At 43.0% G+C, this 22,198-nt stretch overlaps 1 protein-coding gene across 15 annotated transcripts in view; it reads right to left on the reverse strand.

Moving 5' to 3' along the window:
* Positions 1-22,198, reverse strand: part of MYO9A (myosin IXA) — a 188,244-nt gene that overhangs the window by 36,198 nt on the left and 129,848 nt on the right. For 10 of the 15 annotated variants that reach the window (XM_083850489.1, XM_083850488.1, XM_083850481.1 and 7 more), the window contains 8 exons: positions 20,282-20,403; positions 18,939-19,080; positions 17,955-18,150; positions 13,549-13,668; positions 8,572-8,647; positions 4,014-4,157; positions 3,149-3,188; positions 1,320-1,442 (listed from right to left, as the gene is read on the reverse strand). In XM_083850489.1, coding sequence (XP_083706615.1) covers positions 1,320-1,442; positions 3,149-3,188; positions 4,014-4,157; positions 8,572-8,647; positions 13,549-13,668; positions 17,955-18,150; positions 18,939-19,080; positions 20,282-20,403 — 963 coding nt within the window. The remainder of the gene's footprint in view (positions 1-1,319; positions 1,443-3,148; positions 3,189-4,013; positions 4,158-8,571; positions 8,648-13,548; positions 13,669-17,954; positions 18,151-18,938; positions 19,081-20,281; positions 20,404-22,198) is intronic. The other 5 variants (XM_083850482.1, XM_083850479.1, XM_083850478.1 and 2 more) reach the window with 1 other exon arrangement.

Genomic DNA, 22,198 nt, shown 5'->3' on the forward strand with positions numbered 1-22,198 from the left:
GAAGGCTCTGCTTTGCTGCACAGGAGAAAGGGGGAATCTTCATGGTGTTCAGAGCTCTGTAATTTTTATGTGCTGGAAAATATATAGGAATCTCAATCCTGCACCCTGGTGCTTTTCCACATTTCCTTGGAACGATGAATGGGTTTCAGGAAGACATCCTCACTTCAGCCCCCCCATGTATGTATTAATTATGTATGACTTAAACTCTGCAGACATTTATTTTAACCAGCATACCATTAGACTAGACTAAGCTTAATATATATATATACAGATGTGCATTCTGCGTATTATATATACACAGATATACATACATATATATATATATATTAAATTACTTAATCTTACCCAGATCTATGCATGGAGACTTTCTAAAAATGACTCACTTCTCAAAAAGAAAAAGAAAAGTAGAAAAACAAGCCAGACTTCCTTAGAAAATGATTTTTAACTGAAATGCTGCTTTCTAATATTACCACATGCTCGTGCATGTGTCTTGTACCAATTTCCAAGCCCTGATGCACATTTCTGAGAATTATTTTAGCTGCAGCTATTCCCAGGGAAGGCTGGCTGGCGCACAGCACTGCCAACACAACAAATGCTGTATTGATCCCTCCTCTGAATTCCTCTGCGTGCCTTGAGATAATGCAGCAATATTTTGACCTTTCTGCACCTATTAAAATTCACATTCTGGCTGACTTGAAAACAGATTGAATTTCAGATGCTGAATGCAAGTAAAAGAACACTTTAAAATGTCATTGCAGATTTTTACTAGATTTCTAGATACAGCAGAGCAAACACCACGATGTGATTGCCTTGAGAGCAAGGCACCAGAGAAGAGGGCATGCGAGCACACAGAGCTACATGCTACATGCATCAGTTTGGTCAGGTATGTCACTACAAGGGCACTTAAAAAATCGCAGACATGAAGGAGACCAGAATCAATCCACCCCAACACAATGCTTTCCCTGCTGCTTTGCCCACTGATTTTACACAGATGTGACTGCCTTTCTCCCAGCCACCTTCTGCACCAGATTAAATTCTGTTCTGCAGCTCATCCTCATGTCTCACCAATGCTGTCTTGGCACATCACCCCCCTGCTCATCACGACACCTGCCATAACTTGCTTCTCTTGATTTCCAGCATTTGGACAAATGCAAGGCGCTGCACTCCATCCCAGCTTCCCCAAACCCCATCTTTAGCTGAATTAATGTCCTAAACAAATAGTGGTGAAGATGGGACTGCACTGTGCCTGCAAGTGCTCCTGTGGGGAGCCAGAGCAGGTATCTGCCTATTATTCAAAACCACACAGGGTGCTGCATTACCTGGAACTGGGCACTGATGCTGGGTGGTTTCTTCTTCTTATGAAGATGGAGAAGGGATTTTGTAATGCGGTCATGCAGCGTTAGGTTGGTCAGGTGCTTCAGAGATTTCACGTCCAGCAGGTGCTGCAAAAGAGAGGGGCTTAGTTTGTTCTTTATAAATAAAACTAGGTCTTACCGCCATGCTATGCCCCCCTTCATACCCTCTGCAGGGCTTCCTTAGGGTAACCACCCTATCCTATTTCATCTCAATGAAAAACATCAAGATCAAGGAACAGCTGAAAACGCCTGCTCTATTTGGTCTCCGAGGACTTGCCAAGGGCATTTCTGACCATGTGAATTTTGGCTTTCTGACCCACTAACGTGCAGTTGCAGACAAACATAAATACATCGCTGGAAAGCTGACCCTTTGTTGATTATTTTCACGGCATGTTAACAACAGTCTTGAATTGTGGCCACTGCAAATAATTCATCACACGCATATAGAAAATGAGACATCAGCCATAATTAGCAAGCCCGGGGGCTTCATTCCTTTGAACAGGAAACCATGGATGGAAACCACGTGCTTGCCAGCAGGGCACAAGTATCTCCTCTTTGAATAAGTGTGGGGGTATGAGAAAGTCCACAGGAGGACTGGGCCTGCTTGAAATGCACATTGTGCAAGAACTAGCAGAGAAATTCACTTGAGTGAGCCAGAACCATGAAGGCATCAGCCCACAAAACCTACTGAAAGCCTCTTTCCTTGTAACTGCTATGAAACAGTTGCTTCATCACACCCAATTCATTCACTATTAATGAAGAGTTCATTTATTAACTGCTTCTGTGTCTCTCCTGGTGCAATTTGCATGTAGGAAAATAAAACTAAATTTTGTTCCTTCTCATCCTTTTGGAGAGGCAGAAATCAAAACTGAGAACAAAGGGCAGCCAGTGTCAGTGCTTTGGGCTAACAGAAGACGGAGGTGGACCGAAAACTATTTCATAACTGCACAATCTGTAATGTCAATCAAAGGAGTAAAGGAGTAATATCTGCCTGCGTAGAAGTTACATGGGTCTTAGTACAAGGATGCTCTGGTCTGGGCTGCACCAAGCCTGCCAGGGCAATTTGTGCCGAGCCGCTCTTTTTATCCAGAGATCATTTAGTAATGGGCAAGACAGAAGTTTTGGGCACATATTAGTCCTGCTTGAAGCTGTAGCCTGCTTCATTCTGCCATTATCCTGAGCCCTCTGCAAGTAAAATCCTTATCAGAAGCCAGGCAGGGACCACGAAAACCATTATTCTTCCAGTTAAAACAGATTTCTCAGCATCTCTTGTCTTACAGTACAGTAAATGCATCCAAAGTGGAGGGAACCTGAGAATTAGACAAGCTATTAAAAGATTACGGGGACTCTAAGTCACACACAGCATGCAGCCATGCTGTAGGGTAGGGTGGAAATTTTGAGATTTTCTTCAGACAAAACTGGGTAGGCCTCATGGAAACAACTTTGTCTGTCAGGTACCAGCCATCTTGCATAACCTACTTGCTCATTTTAGAGATTTAATTATCAAATTTCCCCAGCATGTACATACTCCTCCCTCAGGAGGAAAAAAGGAGCCTGAGCAGGTCAGAGAAAGGAGGGTGTGAGTGCTCACACAGTCCTCTCCCAGCAGAAATCAGAAATCCTTTGGTTTTACAGAAATTAAAGAACTCTGAACAGAGCAAAACAGAGCAGAGATGACGATGGTCCTGAAAGCAGCCACAGCCACCTTCCTTACACACACATAAGCATCTCAACACTGTACCTACAGCCTTAACCCAGGGACTGGCAAGGTCAAAACGTTGCTTCTCTCTCACCTTTGGGAGACTGGGTTTGGCTTTGAAGTTCTTATTTCGCCTGGGGAGATAATAAATGGCTCAGATTAATCCATGTTGCAATTGCAGAAGAGCGTGTATGGTTACCATTGCGGTATTACAATAGGACAGCTCAACTTCTACCATTTAGAAATAATTTTTTTCTTTTTTCTTTACTGTGACACTGTACAAGCAATAACAGAAGATTCAGAAAAATACAAGTTTCTGAAACAAGCCCTTCAAAATCCCCTTTAGAAACTCCTTCCTACAACCTGCACTGAAATGAGGTTCCTTCCGCAAGCTGCAAACTAGTTTTCCAAATTTATCTCCACAGCTTGGAGAGGAAGGCATTCAATTAAAGCAAACTGTTACATCAGGAACGAAGGGCTGACTGGTAATTTGGGTAGAACAGGGAGCGGCATCACAGAACAACTGACCACCCTGCTTTCTCATGCCGCATGTTACCTCCAGGCACCCTGGTGATATTTTCTGAAACTTCTGATGAGGCTGTAGCCTGATTCATCAACATCATTTCCACATCTCATTTGTAATGGAAACTTTGATATCATGTTAAAAAATGTTACTGCATAACATCACTGTCATCTCTTTAGACTGGTTTAACAAGACTCATCCGTTCTCTTGCTTCCCCGTACCACCTTCCTGTGTCTGTCATTATAAATGGACGATAAGAAATGAATAAATCAGACGCATAAAACATACCAGGGTCGCTCTGACCCAACTGTGTCCAAGTCCACTCGAAACTTGAATTTTTTGTTGTTGTTGTTTTGGCTATTTACATTCCTCTTATTACCCATACTACTCACTATACTCTAGAAATAAAGCCAAAATCCACTCCTTTTGCACTAACATGAGAATGCCGTGGGCTCTTTCCAGCAGCTTGCTGTTGGTTGTGTTCACGAATATCCCATCTTTGTCTAGGAAGGAGCTGGGGCTGGCGAGCCTGCTGTGCCTCATCCCCATCCGGCCATTCCAGCCGACTGCGTAGGCATCCCTGAAACGCCAAACAGGGCAGTCAATGCAGGTTTAGGAACATATATAAAAGGTGGTTCTAGGACAGAAAAAAGCTTTCGGAGCATTCACTTAGTAACCACCACTGCTTTCTAAAGTGGAAGATCATAAAATTAACAACAATAGAAAATGACAGTCACCGATTTATTCTTTTCACCATTTGTTCACTCCCAAATGATGAGGTCGCGATGCCAGATGCAGCATGTGAAGTGACTGACTAGTTAAGCATTTTCCAAAACTCAAGTATTCATAAAAGGATCTATCTGTCAACAGGATAACTTCCTGTGCTCTATGCCAGAATGCTTGGCTCTGCAGATACTCTGGTGGCCCGAAGAATACGAGGCTATGACCTCTGCTTAGCAGCCTTGCTGTCATTAATAGCATTCACTACTTTAGATGCTGCTGCTGCTGACCCTGTCTTTTCTAATTCATGCAGTACTTTCACTATGAAAAGAAAAAGAAAATAGCATTTGCAATAAACTAATTGTTCTCCAGAAGCTGAGGATGTCAGTCCCAGCAGGACAGAGGGGTCAGCCCGGAATCGCTCAGTGGTACCCGACTGTGAAACCATCACGCCACCCACTCACCCAGTTCGTTCCTCTCTGCCGTGGAGCTGAGACATGCTGGTACCCAGGAACGCTCCCCTGGCAGCCCTGGCTCGCAGCAGGACTGAAGGGGATGGCGAGAGGAACCAAATTCCTCCCTTGGAGGAAGGGAAAGCCTTGACAAAGCTTCATGTCAAGGAAAATAACTTCAAGGGTTGCGGAGGCCAAGAGGAGCCTCCCTCCAGTGCCTGGGGTTACACAAAGCCTCTCCCTGGGCTGCAATACTTTGTTTGTTTTTGTAATTCTGTACCAGCCTTGCAGAAACCGCCACATGAAATAATGCTGTAAGCTGGTCTAAGGAGGGATGTGGGGTCTGCAAGACCCCTGGAGATACAGGAATAGGAAGAGACCCAGCACACGGAGGACACCAGTAATGCAGCCTCAGTTTTCTGGTTATGAAGATGCTGATGGACATGTTGATTTAAATGGGGTCTCGGGCATCACTTCTGAGATCTAGCAATGAAGCAGTTACTTGCCTTCAAGTCTTGTTTTGAAGGAAGGGGAAATATCATCAAGTGCCACATGGAAAGAAGAAATTAAGCAGGTAAAGTTGTTAATTCAGCCAGCTCAAAGCCTATAGCCAGATCCTTGGAGCAACATAATATTGAAGTCCAAGTCCCCTTATTACCTTGCCGCAGTGCTTTTAAAATTCCTTCCTAGTTCCATTAAATCTTTATTTTGACATGTACTGCTATTAAAAGAAAGGATGAATCACAGCAAAGCAAACCTGTGATGGAGCACTCAAGGATCTGCTTTTTTTTTTTTTTTAAGCGTCCCATTCAATGCAAGGAAGGCCAGTGAGAAGCTTTAATGACCAAGTGATGTCTCCAGGCCACCTTCTTTACCTTCACAACTAAGGTCCCCAAAGCCTCCTGCTTGCAGGGAAAAAACATTACCAGTTGACCAGTTCCCCTAAACCTCAATGGCCACTTTTGGGATCTACAACCTGTCATTAATTTGGCCAACCATAACATACTCTCTAGCTTAAGACAGGTTGTAGTTATACGGACTCTGAATGAGGCTAAAAAAAGAAAACCCTAGGAATTTCCATGAAGTTTAAAAAAAACAGAGGAGAGAACAACCCTCTTTATTATGGACACTTTGGGATGAATCCACACAGTGACCAGCACAGCTGTCTTGGTGCTTGGGAAGGCAATCATCTCACCGGGCAGAACCAACTGTTTCAAGGTGGACTGATCAACACCTGCCTCCCCGCATGCTGTGCAGACATCAAGGAACTTAAAACGGCTTCTGCTGCACAAAAACAGACAGTCCAAGCGCTTCTGGTTAGCGATGGCATGGCTTTCATTACTCGGTGGCCGTTGGAGGCACTTCCAAGGCATGCCGGCTCCCCGATGCTCTGCTGAAGCCTGGTTTCCTCCCGCTGACGTCGCAGCATGTGTGAACCACACGGCCACTTTCTTCCAAGGAGATCAGAAGAGAGAGCAAGGCTCGCTAAGCCCTCCCCATGACTTCCTGCATGATGTCATGCCTGAAATTTGCTTTTAGACGAGAGCCCGGGGCTATCCTGTGGGTTGGATGTACAAGGCAGACTTATCAGCCACCACATGATAATGAGATGTCTTTAAAAGAGGACTCCTCTGCTTAATTTAGCTCTGTAAATCACTCACCTGCTTATCTGTTGGGAAGTATTAGGAAGCTACAACTCTGCACTTCTGAAATGAGGGCTAATCAATCAGCAGGGCTTTTAAAGTAAATCTCTTTTCTATAGGTGTTACCTTTATCTCTGTAGTTAGCCCCTCTTTTCTGACAAGTGCAATTTAAACAAAAAACCTACATTTCCAAAGTGTAATTCACACCTCTTCAGATCAAAATTACCCACAATAAAAGGTATTAAAGTCACGTGCCTACTCCAAAAGTCCATTCTGGATTTTAAAGATATCTTGACACATCACACTCTGGTTTGCACTTTCAGATGGAAAGGGCACAGATGATGACTGGGGACTGGTAACTCGTGATGCCCAAGGCTGCATCACCCAAGGATGCCAAGATTATGGCCCATACTGCTGAACCACCTCACCGGGAGAAACATAGGCGTTACAACGCCCTTAAAAATACATTTTCTGCCAGTCACTGCAAACGTGTCTGTCAAAGGAATAAATGTCTGTCCTGACTATTGTTAGGATACAACTTCTCAGGATGAAGGAAGGAAGACACGGAAGGCACAGCAGTTGCTACCCTTGATCCTGGCTGTTCAAGGGAACTTGTGGGCTGTGCTGGCTTGTTTTAAGCCAAATAAATACAGCTGACCACAGACTGAACTCCACAGTGAGTAGTAAACAAATACATCCTCCTTGTTCCCTGGGACAGTAGGAGTTCCCCGGCCTTTACAAGATGTGCTATCAACATCTCCAGATAATTAAAATGTTTTGGGCTATGAAAATACTGCCACGCTGACAGGCCCTGAAGTTGGAGCTGTACAACCTGAAAAGCCCCGTCTTACTCCAGAGACGTGATCCAAGCACCAACATCACATCTGAAGGCTTTCTTCCAATAAGCATCCTCCTTCAGACTGCTGCGAGATTGCAGCTAGAGAAACTGCAGAACGCCTCTTATCTACCCAAGATCTTCACAGCGACAAAGTTTCATGTTACATCACATTTAGGGAAACCTGTGCAACCAGAGAAGCTAGAAAGAGAGAACCATCATTTCTGGAGACAACAACCTTCTCTGCTTCAAATGCTGCCATACGCCTGCTCTATGTAACCCAACGGATCAGATCTGTAGCAGCAGGAAAAACAAAAGGAGAGGTGGGAAAGACTAGCATAAGGAAAGACAAGGTAGTAATCTCCTTTCCACCAGAGGATGAGATTGTTTTCGAAAGCAGGATTTCTGCACAAAGCCATGAAGTGTCACAAATTTGCAGGGATGGATTGAATTCCTAAAGGATCACGTATCAGCTTTACAGCTGCACATCCTCTACCAGCCTGCCTTGCTCCCTGTAGAAAAGGTGTTACTCTGCAGCAAGACGTTCCTGTCTGAATGGCTCAGTCCTTTTTGGTAACAACTTCACAGAAATAGCATCCTCTTTGGCCACAAAATAAGCCAACTTGTTGTTTGAGAATATTCAGTGCTCCTTCAGCAGGGTGCCGTGCATGATCAGCAGTATGCTCATACCACCTCTCTCAAAGGGAAGAAATTCAGGGAAATTCCGAGGGCATGTGTTCAACAAAACAGACAAACAAAAACAGACAATAACAGGCCCTTTTGTTCCCCTAGATATTCTTGCTTTTCTGTAATTTCTATCTTGGCCATTTGACATTAAAGTAACTAAACCAGAGATTTCATAAGATATTTGGAGGCTATTTTGTGTCACACACACACAAAAGAAACAATACACTGAGATGCAGGCACCATGTTGTTTGGTGAGCATCCTCTGGACTTGTTCTGTGCTTCTCATGAAACTCAGAGCAGCCATGAAGGCACACCTGGATGTCCGCAGCTCCAAGCAATCAAGATGCTCAGTAAACTATTTAATTATTTTTTCCTTGATATTGGCACTTCTCTTTTTTTTTTTGCATGCTTCTTACCACCTTGTACATCAGACCCCCTACAACTTCTGCCTTGTGACTGAGGAAAGTTGCTTTCTGTGCCTGCTGTTAAGTCACATAAAGATATTTCGCTATGACCACATGGCAGCACGAGAATGAAGAGAAGACAAAATTAATAAGCATGCTGGGAGAAACATTAATACAGTCATTTGTAACAACCGACAGTGCTCTCCCATCTGACATTTCCATGCCGTGGCAATGTAAAAGCAAAGAGACTTACCGCTGGGTCCTCTCGTTGATGGTATTGACTCCCTGGAGATCTGAGAGCGGTGTTCGTGGGCTTTTCCGGGTAATACCTAAAGCAGCACATCAAGAGAGAAGTTTCTACCTGGCTCTTCACCAGAATGCAATTAGCAGAGCCATAGCTTAGTGTTGACTACAGCGAGGAGGAGTATGTACGTGTCATGGCACATGCTGGGCATACAAACAAGGGTGCCAAGGATGCTGACATACCCTTCATCTACTACATCGTACCTCTCTGCCCCCGAGTCATCATCCTTATGAGTAACACTGTTTGCTCAAGCATATTGCTTTCCCTCCCACATACGCACCTCATGTTAGGGACACGTTGTCCTGGCTTGTAAGCAAAAGGGGTGAAGGAAGCGCTGCTGTGACGCTGGGGACTGGCCACCCATTTCCTGCACGTCCAAAATACTCCTAAACAGTAACACAAGGTCCCCACTGCCCATGGGACAGCGTGGTTGCTTACACAGGCAAAATACCTGCCTATAAATACGGTGCTTGGAGAAAGACGGGTATTCAGATCACTGCAGGGAAATGGTAATATTTTTCCTTGCATGCTTCTTCCCCTCTTGCAGATAAATGGGTATGGATGTGCACAGCAAGTCGTGCTGCGCGAGGAGATGTTACTGAGCTATATCCTTTGACAGGGGTAGTTTTAGAGCACCATACATAAGAAATAGCCAAGGAAGGCTACAGAAGCAGATGTTTCGTCTGTTACCTTCCCCAAAGTGAAAATGTTTTGTAACCAAGCATTTACAATGACAGAAGGCAATTTCTGTAGAAAACAAAACACCTTTCAAGTCACTAAACTACAGATATTTAAAGACCCACAAAGCTTGGATTTGACAAGAAAACAGCCAAGCAATTTTTAACTGTCTTGAAATCTCTGTTGTGAGACAGGAAACATTGTAGCACTCGTTTAAACACAAGAAAAGTGTATATTCCTTTACCCTGACACTTCTCTAGTGGGACAAAACTGGAGAAAAAAAAAATTAAACAGAAAAGAAGTCTAAAATATAGTTTGTAGCTGAATAGGAAGAAACAATAGCATATTCCCTGCCCAGATTTATCATTTTTCTCTCTCGTACAGCCCAGTTTCTGAGCTAAGAGTTGCCATAGGGATCTTTTCTGAAGCTGAAGACAGAAGTGAGCACACGGAGATTGGAGCCAGCCCCAATCCACTCCTTACAGGCTGGTTCCCAAAGAGAAGCTGAGCTCCCAGCAAACCTCAGCATGCAGCATCCCTCCAACGGGACACCTGCTGGCCTCTTCCACCTCCTGAGACATTATAGTATGGAGCCTGAACACCAGGCAGAAAAAAGCTAACAGTACACTTGGTTAATATTACGTCTAAAGGTGCAAGTGTCCAAATATCCTTGAAATCTGAGTGAAAAAAATTGGGACTGTGCTGCCACAGGCCATCTAAAGCTTCCCTTGCTCCAAGGCAGAAACAATTCCTGCTCAGGAGGTTTTGCAGTCTCTAACTGAAGATTTTTCAAAAGCAGGCCAGATAATCTATTCTAGTGCTTAGCTATGCCTAGAGTTTAAAGCTCTCTTTGAAATCTCATTGTTGCAATTTAAGCCATTTTTTCTGTTACATTACTCAACATCAGAGGTGCATTCTTATACCTCTTTCAAGACTTGCATTTCTGTGGTACAAATTGCTTCTTTAGACAGAAACCCAAGAAAAAAAAAAAAGAGAATAGTCAGAAATCTGCAATAATAAACCTTCAGACTTCTGTTTCTGGGGCCCAAGCCCAGAGAACTGCAATGCCAGCAGAGGAGCAGTGATTCTGCTAGAGGTGGGTGGTTTCAGGCACTGTTTAGGTATCTGTCCTTCTCCTCTTTGAGGACTTTTCCACTATTTGCTGATTTTTTTTCCCTCCTTAAAATTCTGTCTTATTATTTTTTGCAGTTACCTTTACAATAGGAAAGCACCTAATGTCTGGCTGTGTCTATTTTTTATATAGCACACACGCCTTGATGCTTGCCCATTAATGCACAGAAAGCTCCTTTAACCTAAAGCACTTCACTTTGCTTGCAGTGTTTAGTGACCCATTCTAGCAATCACAAGCAATGAGCTTTCACTGGTACTGCAAATTTTTTTTTCTCTCCTTTTCGGAGCAAACTCTGTCCCCTCCTTCATTCCCCACCAAAGAAATCCCTAAAACAAAAATCCCAAGTCACCATCCAACCAAACAGGTCGGACCAAACTTACGAAGGCAAGGCTGCATCAAAATATCACTGCATCTGCACCTGGCATTGATCAGGAAAAGGGATTTGTTCTTTCAGGCTTCCAGATAATAGCTGCATTAGAACTGCATTGTAATTCTGCCAGCTTTGCACCTTAAGTGACTTTTTGATTAATAAAAGTTACGGTGCACAATGGTACAAGCTGGGTTAAAGAGGCTTGATTTCGACATACAACAAAAAGACTACAGCATGCCACCCCTTGGTTCTCAAAAGCAGACCTAGAGTAGTCAGGCACTGGAACAGGTTGCCCAGAGAAGTGGTGGCATCACCATCCCTGGGGGTGTTCAAGGAGAGGTTGGACCTGGCGCTTAGGGACATAATAATATGGTGATATTGGTAGTAGGGTGATGGTCAAACCAGATGATCATGGAGGTCTCTTCCAACCTTTATGATTCTATGATTCTATACATGCCAAAGCCAAATAAAAGTTGCCATACTGATGTAGCCCCTCTTCTGGGAAACAGAGAGGGCTTCCTATGAATCAGATGATTTTAATCAGATGATTTGTGTATGGCTTACAGAATTATGTAAAATTATTATGGGTTAACAAGTTGTACATACTAATATGCTGCATGCCAAGGAACAATGGTGCGAGTAGGAACAACTCATTCCCTGCACCCAGCTCAGATGCAGGATGATCAATTTTATGTTTCAGGAACAAAATTATTCCCATCTCCAAAACCTATTCCCTTTTCCTCAACTGTAGTTTCAGATATACTGATTTGCCTAAGGGACGTTTTCACTGGGAAGAGCTTTGGACAATGCCCAGTTTGCTCACTGCTCATGAGCATCAACCAGCAGAGACATGGTCTTAAACTGAGATGTCTAACCCCTGGGCCTTGTTCTTGAAGACAAGGACACAAAGATACCAGTGAAATGGCCAGCGTGGTCAGGGAGGGGCAAGGCACGGGCAGACCAGAATGATTTCTAAAAGGAGAACATGAAGTACTCGTTTGTCAGGTCAGCTGCTCTTGGCCAATTCACAAGACCGTGGCAATGTTGCTTGTGGATCCATGTCTTGTTCTTATTTGAGGGACCTGTATCACAAACTGCATGGACTACTAGACTAGTCCGTAATGAACAAGGTTTTAGAGCAGTGAGCTCAACAGCCATATACATATGACTTCCCTGCCTCACATTAATTTAAGACTGTGCTTCAAAGTAGCTCTGTATGAATCCCCTCTTTATTCCCAAGCAAACTGCAAATTAAAAACAACAACAACAAAACAGATTTCCTATACTGCTGAGCTAACCTACACATCTTTACCTGCAATTAAAATTGCTCAATTGACAATTGCCTTCACTAAGGACACTTAGCACAATGCTACTTCAGAAAATCTATTGCTGTGTTTGCTCCATTGCTTCGTATTTCCTTGTAGTAATAAAAGCAACGGTGGGAAGTTGCAGGAAAAATCACATGGGTAGACAAAAGTCTAAATTAAGAATTAGCATTCTTCCTCTGCTCCCCGAGTGCTGCAGGAAGCAGAAAAGAGAAACCTGATCTGAAGTTTCTAGCAAGAAATTGCACATCTGTGGAGAGTTAACATGCAACTGCTGTACTTACCATGCTCATTTCTGCAGAAACAAACCTCAAAATTTTGCATTCACGCCTAAGTTGCAATGATGGCAAAGTTAGCAACTTGGGCAGAGAATTTGCCCTTGACTGCATATAGCAATGCTGCATTTCTGTAAGCTTTGATATGCAAAATGATGGAAGATAATAATGGCACAAAATCATACATCTAAAGCTGCAAGCACGAAATAATACATCCATATATATATACACATACACATACTTCTGAAGGTTCACCTGTAGGTTTTTGCATCACTCCCTGAAAGCAGTGAGGCCACTCCTAAAATTACATCGTTTCCTATTCTCCGACTGCTAATTACAGGGTCTGCAGCTGGAAGTGGCCTCTCAAGTGATGCAGTGGCACCGTGCTCACGAGCAGCAGGACGTCCCTGCGCAGTGTTATGCCACTGACTGGCCCCGTGCCAGCTCCACAGCACAAGGTTATGCTCAGACTCCCTTCTCCTCCCACCACACAAGTCCAGCCCTGGGAATTAGTAGCGCAGGCAGAAGTGTACGTGTTGTCATGCAGAACTAGTTTATTACATGACAGAGGAGTGAGGAGGCAGAAATGGAGACCAAGTGCATCTTTACCTGCTCATTCTTTTAACATTGCCAAATGCTTTATAAGTAAAAGCCCTTGGAGACCACGTTGGTGCTTTCACAAGCTACCATTATTTTTAGAGTCTGATGAAATTAATGGAGGTGCAATCGAGAAACAAATCAAACCAGAATGAGATCTGTCTGCAAGCCTGAAGTCAAATTCAACTGCATCAAGCCACATGCAGAGATATTCCTAATGCATCTGCAGCTCTTTGGGCTTAATATCAGACGTGGGATAACAACAGAACAAGAATACCCCGAGCTTCAGCATCCTGACTTAGGTCAGCAACAGGGAAAGCACTTAGCAAAACCACCCCATGTCTAAAGAGGCATGGGTTTGTGTTTGATTTTACTCTCCAAGCTCTGCCTAATAATTTCCGATGGGCTCAAAATTTCTTGTGGCAACCAGCAGGTTGTCCTGGAAGGCTCCTCGGGTGTTGTCACCCTTTCTATGCCAAATGCACCTGGTTTCCATTTCCTGACGTGTGAGTGTGGTATCAGAGAGAAGGGCGGGATGTGGAGCCTTACTGTACTTCTCCTCCTTGCATCTCTGCAGGATCTCTAAGCTCCTCTGGTGAACTGGGTGATGGAGAAAGCTAAAACTATCCACACTTTTCAAAACCGCACATGGCACTGCATCATCATGCCCTTGGGAAGCAAAATAAAAACAAAAAAACGGAGAGAAGAGAAAGATTACATAAGCAGAAATCAGGAGAGAGTGAAGAACAATGCTGCCAACTGCCCGAGGGACATGAGAGCTCGAGAGCCGCGCGCTTCTTGCGCCCGGATCAGAGCTTCCCTAAATTGCAGCAGTTCGGACCACATGCAGCGAGGACACAATTTAACTTCAGTTACCTCATGACACGGCAGCGGGGCGATGGGGCTGGATGGCATCCCAACTCCAGCACTCCCCAGCGCCGTACGGTCTTTATTAGCCAGAGCACAATAACTTCGTAATTACTCCAAGATTATTTGGACATAAAATAAATGATTACACAAATCTTTGCTTTTATTAACTGCTATTCAAAATCCTTTCCGTGCCTCTGCCAGCTGTTAGCTGTAATTTCCTGCACAGATGCTTCCAGGCACGGCCACCTCTAATTCTCATCTCATCCCAGTTCTGAGCTTTGCTCGGATATTGACAAATAAAGGGAAAAAAGAAATTACTTGTATTAACAAGGATTCGGTATTCCTTAAGGGACATTGACTGGATTGAGGTGGGACTGTTTTTAAGGAGACAGAAACAGTGCTGGGTTGAGGCCAGCAGCTGGAAGAAACCATCTCTGGGAGGACTTTGATGGCCCAGCTCCAGCCCCGTGTTGGAGGAGAGGTTATGCAGGTGCCACACTGCGACCAGGCAGCACCTCTCCGTCGGCGTTCAATTAATTGATCAAGGCAGTCAGAACCCCCCGAGATACATCATGCTCCTGTGTGATGAGGTCACTGAGGAGTTACCTTGTGCCAGCACGTACGGAAGCATTTATACCAATGCATTAAAACATCAGAAAGGACCGAGCTGAACTTTACAGAGGAACACTGTCAAGGGTCATCCTTCTCCATTAACACCCTTTCTTACTGCTCAGTGGAACCTCCACGATCATTTTTTGCAGTTTAACTTTATTTACCTCATGACAAGACAGCTGGGCGATGGGGCTGGATGGCATCCCAACTCCAGCAAAAAACAAATGGGAAAGCTCGGAGTCCCAATAGCCTGATTTATATGAACAGCACCAACTCTTCTAAGTTTTCCCTAGCAAAAGTATTTTTTTTGTGCATAATAAATTCATAGCAATGATATAGCAGACCACAAAATATTGTCAATCAGCCAAATTTCTTTCCTAAAAAGCTTGATAATGTTCCTTTCATCAAAGTTCATTAAAAACAAATCTACTTCCAATGTATAGTTCTTTTGGACTATCTCAATCCTCCCTGATAAATTAAATAATAATAATAACAACATCCAACTATGGAAAGAGTCCACGCTTCAGCTAATTGCATCTGGCCAGATCAAGGAGTGGTTCATTTGCGGAGGGTCGGCAGCACCTTGAGAGCTATCTCTTGGGGAGAAGAAAGCTTGCAGTTATGCTGCTTTGCTGCTATTCGCCTCCAAGTTAACAGGGACAGTCACACAGTCGCTAAAAGCTGTACTACGAGAATATTAGGAGCATGAAAAAGAAAAAGGAGAGCCCCAAAAACACAGCGGGAAGCAAGTGCAGTCATCCCTGCAGCAGCACAGATCTTACAGCACCGCTTGGCACTGCTGGCACAGAGAAGATAACTGAAAGGCTGATGGAAAAAGAAAGCAGAGCAAATTTTGAAAAGCTGCTTATGCACAGGCTACAGATTTTTTTTTCACGAAAATCCCCACTGGGTATTGCAAGCATGACTCGGACAGGCCTTCAGACAGGTAGAAGCAGTGCAGATCAATTTGTGGTGAAGACAAAAGAATACAAAGAGGCTTGAAAAAAAGCAACATGCTTCAGGCATTTTTCTGTTCATTAGTTACACCTGCCCAATGGATTGTAGCAGCAGCAGACAGGGCTTCAGAAACCAAGAGCTGGGCAGCACGCCTTTTAACAAATTACATAAAATTATAACGCATGCCACACTTGCGTGAATGTACAAGGTTATTTGTGTGAGGTTCTTCTCAGCTAATCCACCATAATTTCAACAAAAGCTCCACATTCACAGGCACTCAGGCATTCAAATCAGGCTAATTAAAGCCAGTAAGGTTTGGTAAAAATAAAATAAACTTAAAACATATGCTGTCTTCAGTTGCCTGCATTTTCCAGAACAATTACCAGGTAAGTTTAGTGCCAAATGACTCTTTAATAATTTATAAATGCCTTCTGCCGTAGGTGCCCCATCCAAAGCGTCATGTTGTGGCTTTTCAACATTATTTTGGGGAGCAGGAGGGTTGATAGTCCTAGACACTGGCCAAGCCTTCTGCTCAACTACGTCTCCTCGAAAGCCTTTTGCTTTGGGATGCTTCTGCAAGACAGATGGGATTTTATACCAGCTACGTCCTCTGCAGAGACCCAGGCACTGTCACTGCCCCTGCTCAGCCATTGCTTGAAGGGGAAGCAAGAGATGTTCTCTGACAGATTAAGGTTTACTTCATCACAGGAATTAAGCTTTAGGCAAACTCTTCCCATTACTTCTGTCTACAGAATGGTGAATTTCCACGACACTTTCCCAGTTCAGGAATTATTCAGTAACATCCTGCATGTGGGCAGAAATTCAGCATATGAATTGTCGGAGGATTATCAGGAAGTTTAATGTGAACCTAATCTATCCGTCATTTTGAGAATTCTTGGTGTTTTTTTTTTCTTTTCTGTCTTTTTAACTTTGAAAAAATAGAGGCTTTGAAGCAAAAAGTGGGGCAATGACACTTGAAAGTGGTCCAAATTATCTGAGACAGATAAAATAGCAGCACTGTGTGCCAGAAAAAGCTTGAAATTATCTCAGCATTACCGGGTACTGGTTAGTTGGAAAAAGAAGGTGGTGCAAGAACTGAGTTTTCCAAAATTGTCTGAAAACCTCCTGGACTCTGATTTATATCTATACATTGATCTATATAGACATAAGCAAGTCACTGCCACAAACTCAAGGCTGGGAAGGCAGAAAGCTGGCTATGGAGACAAGCACAGCAAGAGGCAGAGAAAGCAAAGCAGAGCTTGAAACCAGCTGGGGAAGAGCTCTTACTTTCAGAGCTTGAACATATATATATATATATTTATTTCCTTGAACAGCTTGCTGTAGCTCAGCCTGGGATTTGTAAAAGATTAAGAGGTGATGCTAGGAAAATGCAAACTGAGATTTTCAAAGCCAGCTCATTTGAGCGGCCTTTCTCCCAGTGCCAATGAGAAGCTTCAAGAAAGCTCCAGTGCGCAGGGAGGCTGCGGTGTGAAACGTCCCTGCCACCCTCCTTTTGGCATGGCAAAACACCGATGTCGAAGTGCCGCCTTGATGTGCCAGGCAGACACAGGTTCATGAGAAATGTCCTTTCTCATTCCCCTCCGGAGCAGTTTGGGGGAGAGCCTCAATAGCTGAAAGCCGGTTTTGTCTCCTGCTGTTCTTGGTATTTGACCAAGAGGCTGGTATTATTCTCCCCAAACAAGAAAATTATTCTTCCTGCTTGAACAGCTTCCCTATCTATGATTCTTGTCCCTTGGCTCTCCTGACGCACACCTCGCCATGTCTCAAACTGAAAATGAATGGGGCAGCTCTGTGCTTAATTTTAACTCAGCTGACGCTTTCCCTGCTGATGTTCTAATTTCATCATGAATTTCAAGCCCTCTTGTGCGCGGAAATTAATAGTAATAGCTTGTACCCGTCTTTCCAAAATTGCTTTAATGCAGAGAAATGTTCTAAAAGCACAGCCAAGTATTGCCTGCCACAGCATGATGATGCACCATTACTTTCCTTTAATTTAATGCCCCCATGTTCTGCATGAGGACGGATAGGTGGTTCTGCATGACTGCGAAGCAATGAATTTTGCTAGACAAGAGACACGCTCTCTTTCAGCTCAAAGGGTGAACAGCTTGAAAAACTCTAAAGAAGAATTGCGTCCCATTTTCTTCCAGATGTAACCTTAACAGCTAAAGAACTCCTAACTAAAAAGAATTTGCCTTATTTGCTGAATAATTTTTATGCTTCTGTTTGAATCTTTCTGGATTTCCTATGCATGCATTCTACAAAAAAAAAGAAAAGTTGGAGCAGCAATAAAATTAATATCTTTTCTTAGAGTGCTAAAATCCTACTGCAAACACAACTGTAAATGTAACGTTTGGATATCAGCTATCTAAACATTTCTGGTAGTCATTTTTATCTCCTGATAAGTCAGTCTGGCAATTTAAAATATTGTAGTAACATATCAGATCCATGCTGCTGGTGGAAAACATACACTAGAGTCAGGAAATTGGCACACTTACCAGTTTTCTTCTCAATGTGCCGTTTCCCAGCCTCCCTAAAAGCAACCATTGCCCTGAAAAACGCCCTGAGGACTGCCCATCGGAACACAGCCACCGGGTCAATCCCTATCATCCCACAGATAAAGGCGTTTTTGCTGCTTCGCAGGAGAGCTACGATGTCTGGACGCATATGATCTGTGTTTTTCTCACGGAAATCCTAGGGAGAAAGAGAAACAAGGAGGAGAAAGGAGTGAAATAAAGAATATCTGCAAGATACATTAAGGAACAGGGCTACTGAGTCATGCTTTTATCTTTTTTTCTGCCTCCATATCAGACACTTCTTTATCTCCAGAGAATAAATGTTTTATTCCAAGGCACTGCTCCCTGAAGCATCTCAGAGATGATGCTTAAGTTTCTCATGTGTAATTATTGCATCAAAAGCATGATTACAGATTTGCAATTGTAAATACCAATGCAGTTTCTTATACAAGTTCATCTTCCCATCAAAAATCCTTCTGCTAAAAACTCAGTTGGCATGCAGGTAAATGGGATCAACTTTGAAAACATTTGCATGGGATTTTAACATTACCTGCATCACTGAGATGATGAGACCTGTGCTCACATAACCTCTATGCTCTAAGGCTAATGATGAAACTGTAAAAGACATTACGTTCTCTAGATGAACCAAGCCCAAAAATGCTACCATACACCAAATTTCAATGTATTGCTGGGATGTAGCGTCAGCCTGAGTGCATGTCCTTAATTCTTCTCCAAAATACCAAGAGTTTGCAACATGGAAGAGAACAGGAAGACACAATCCCCACCACCACCTTCCCCTTGCATATTTTAGCCAAGCTTTTCACCAAACACTTCTCTCCCAAAGTCTGCTTCTTTTCTCTAGCCAAGTACTCTTCTAAACATCTTTACAGAGCCTTTGGTGCTCTCTATCCCATAACAAGATGCTTTAAATGAAAGCAACCACTGGGGAACAGCTGGGTGACAGACCTTCACTCCATACTTGACTTTGCCTGCATAGTGTTTGATGATGAAAGCTGGCTCCATCACTGCTGGAAATTCAATGTAGGAGTTGCCTTCGTGTTGTCGCTTAAACTTGTCCAGCAGAGTCTGGTTGGTAGCTTGAGGAAAGCTGGAAAGAATTAAAGAGGACAGCTGTAAACACAATGAAAGAACTTCACTTCTTCCTTGACCACAAATATTAAATAGAAATATTCCAAGCCTCCACTTCAGTGCTTGCAGATGCTAAACACACACTGAGTGCTATTTTGTATACTGTCAATGGTTATATACAAATACAAGATATACACGGTGTCTGAAGAACTCTTAATTGACTTAGTAGTGGTCTGAAATCACTTATGAAAGTATAAATAGGCATATATTTATTGAGGGATACTGCACTGTACTCCCCCATTGCATGTAAATTCTTTGAGGTAGCTGCATGTATGTGAAGTTCAATGTTTCTGTCATTGGTTTTGAGGCTTTGAATGCTAAGTCCCAGGTCTATGGGGAATTCATATGTCAAGGAAATCCTGAGCCATTTTACCTACAAATGCAACTTCAATTACAGGAGCTGGCCAACTGATCCTGGCATAGGAAAGAGGAAGGAAAAAAGAGAGTGTGAGCCCCGCCTCTTGATGACAGCAAGTCAATTCTTCATCCTCAAACCTCACATAAACCTGCAACATGAGGGGGGGGCATTTCACAACAAACACCTGAGTGTGTGATTCTCAGCCGCATCCCTGATGTGCATCAAACCCTACAGAAGGGCCATCCCTATGTAAAAGTGCCCTTGGTTCACTCAGGCTTAAATTTAGGATTGAATTGATGAAGCCACCTTATAGCTGAATAACAACATCCATACAGCCTTAGTGCATACGCTTGGATTCTCCATTCACTCTGTTTAACTTCAAGCATCTTCATGTTGTTACCCCCCTGAGAGAGGGAGATAGAAGCAAAGCAAAGGCAGCCTTTGTCCTTCCCTCTAACAGAGAAAATTATTGAAATATAATTTTAATTATGATTTTGTCAGGGACTTAGCTTGCTGATTCTTCACTGTTTCGTGTTACCACTCTGGAAACAAGAGACCTAAGAGGATAAATCAGCCCAGATGGCTAAGAGCATCCTTGTGAGAAAAATCACAAGAGGAGATACGACTCGAGGATAAACTCTTCCTAGGTGAAGGTCAAACACCATTAGCAGAAACACCACCTTTGGATGTTTCCCCTCTACTAAGGCACAGCATTTCTTTGCCCTGCTCATGTGGGACTCCGTGCAGAGCAATTATCAGCCCTGACTCGGGGACAGGTTCAGCATGCCTGGCTCCCACTTACTTGCTTTCCTCATCCAGCAGATGGAGCAGGCCCGTCGGCTTCTTGCTGATAAGGTTTATGCAGCCAGAGTTGTCTATGTAGTCGATGTTGTGCCAGCTAATCCCTTCTGCTCTGTATTCCTCCTACAAAGAAGAACAATTAGATGTTACAACGATATTGGGTGCAAGTAAAAAAAAATCATAAGGCTAAAGGGTGGCAAAGAAAGCGATGCATCATTTAGCAAACCAAACCCGCTCTTCCATTAATATGTCATCCATTTTTTCTGATGCAGAAGAAAACAGGACTGGAACATCTGCACAACTTCAATCACAGGGAACTGCATGGCATTTTACAATTTCAGGTGCAGCAATCTTTAAAATTGCTTCGCAGATAGCAGGGTTGGCACTTTTTGGAAAGAATAATCACTTTTGACCCTACGTTTCTTTAAACTGCAATAAAAAACAATTCTGATTTTTACCTGCTTTCTCTCTGAGGTAGGCTAGCTATGTTGCAGACCATGCCTAGTGAAGATGTATGGCATGCTACACATCGGTTTTTATTGCTTTCCTTTTTCTGACTTGCTGTTAAAGCATCATACGAGACAGCAACATCAACTTCAGGAAACTACTATGACAGCATTTAAGTGCACACGAAATTACTGAAAGAAAATGGTGGTACAATACATTCATTTAATTACATGGAAAAAGCAGTATAACTCCCTTTCCTGCTTGACTGGGCTCTCCCCTTCTGTATCTAACAATATTAATGGCTGGTGCTATAAAGGCTAACAGAGGGGTCTCCAGCGAGCATAAATCACCACTCCCACGTCAGCAGAGCCACGGAGCTTTACAGTGAAAATGAGGGTCTGTCCCCAGATTCACATTGGGGAAAAAGAGCAAGCAATTTATTTTCTGCCAGACAACTCTGATCCTTGCTCTTCTGTAAGAGGTTATCTCCGCCAAGATGGATCTGCAACTGTATTACCTAGAAAAGTCTTCTGGAGAAATTATTTTAGCGCATCTGGAAGAAAGTAGAACTGCTCTGCTCATAAAAATCATAATCTTTATCATATGCTTTTAAGTAACAACTTGTGACTCACTCTCGAAAGAGTGATATTGAAAATGCATGTTATTCCATGTGTTGGAAAAAGTATCACCACTCCAAGCTGCATTTTTACTTCTCTATTGTAAGATGTTATGATGATAGAGTTGGAGAAAAAAAAAAGAAAAAAAAAAGAAAAATCTCGGTTGCACTAATAATGTGCACATTTATACCAATCCAATTCATTTTTATTGCTCCTTCTGCTTTTACTGTTGAGTGCAAACTTTAAAAAATAAGTATATTCTTCCAACTATCCAACATGTCTTACCCAAAATTAGCACAAACCCTTCATATATTATTTCAAGGAACTAGATAGCTTTGGGACATCCCACAATGAAATTTTTGCTAAAAAAAAAAAATCAAGATATGTCACATCACGATCAATGGTATTCAATATCAATCATGCAATGATGCTCAAGATTGAGGCTTGGCTTGGTTTTATGACTTAACTGAACCTCAGAAGAGTGAGCTTTTCAAGTTGTTTTTAAGTAGAAAGTGTTCTAAAGGAACAGATTTCAGAATCCCCAGAGTCAATAAATCTTTCTAGAAATGTCGCACCTACACACAGAAGGTGGAGGGCGATTTTCCATTGCCATGAGAAAAAGCTTTTCCCAAAATCTCAGGAACTGAAATTCTGACAGCATTCACCCCAGGCCAATCAAGCTGTATGCTGAATTCAGTATTTGAGGCTTCATACAGCTTCACACCAAAACCACCCATTGCATGCACAGGTGTGCATGCGTAGAAGAATTTTGAAAATGGTAGAGTTGGAAATGAAACCGCTATTTTGTTCTGAAAAGCAAACACACCTCACTTCAAACCTAGGAGGTGATGTGC

This window comes from Anser anser, assembly GCF_964211835.1.
Source record: "Anser anser genome assembly, chromosome: 10".
NCBI classification, from domain to species: Eukaryota; Metazoa; Chordata; class Aves; order Anseriformes; family Anatidae; genus Anser; species Anser anser.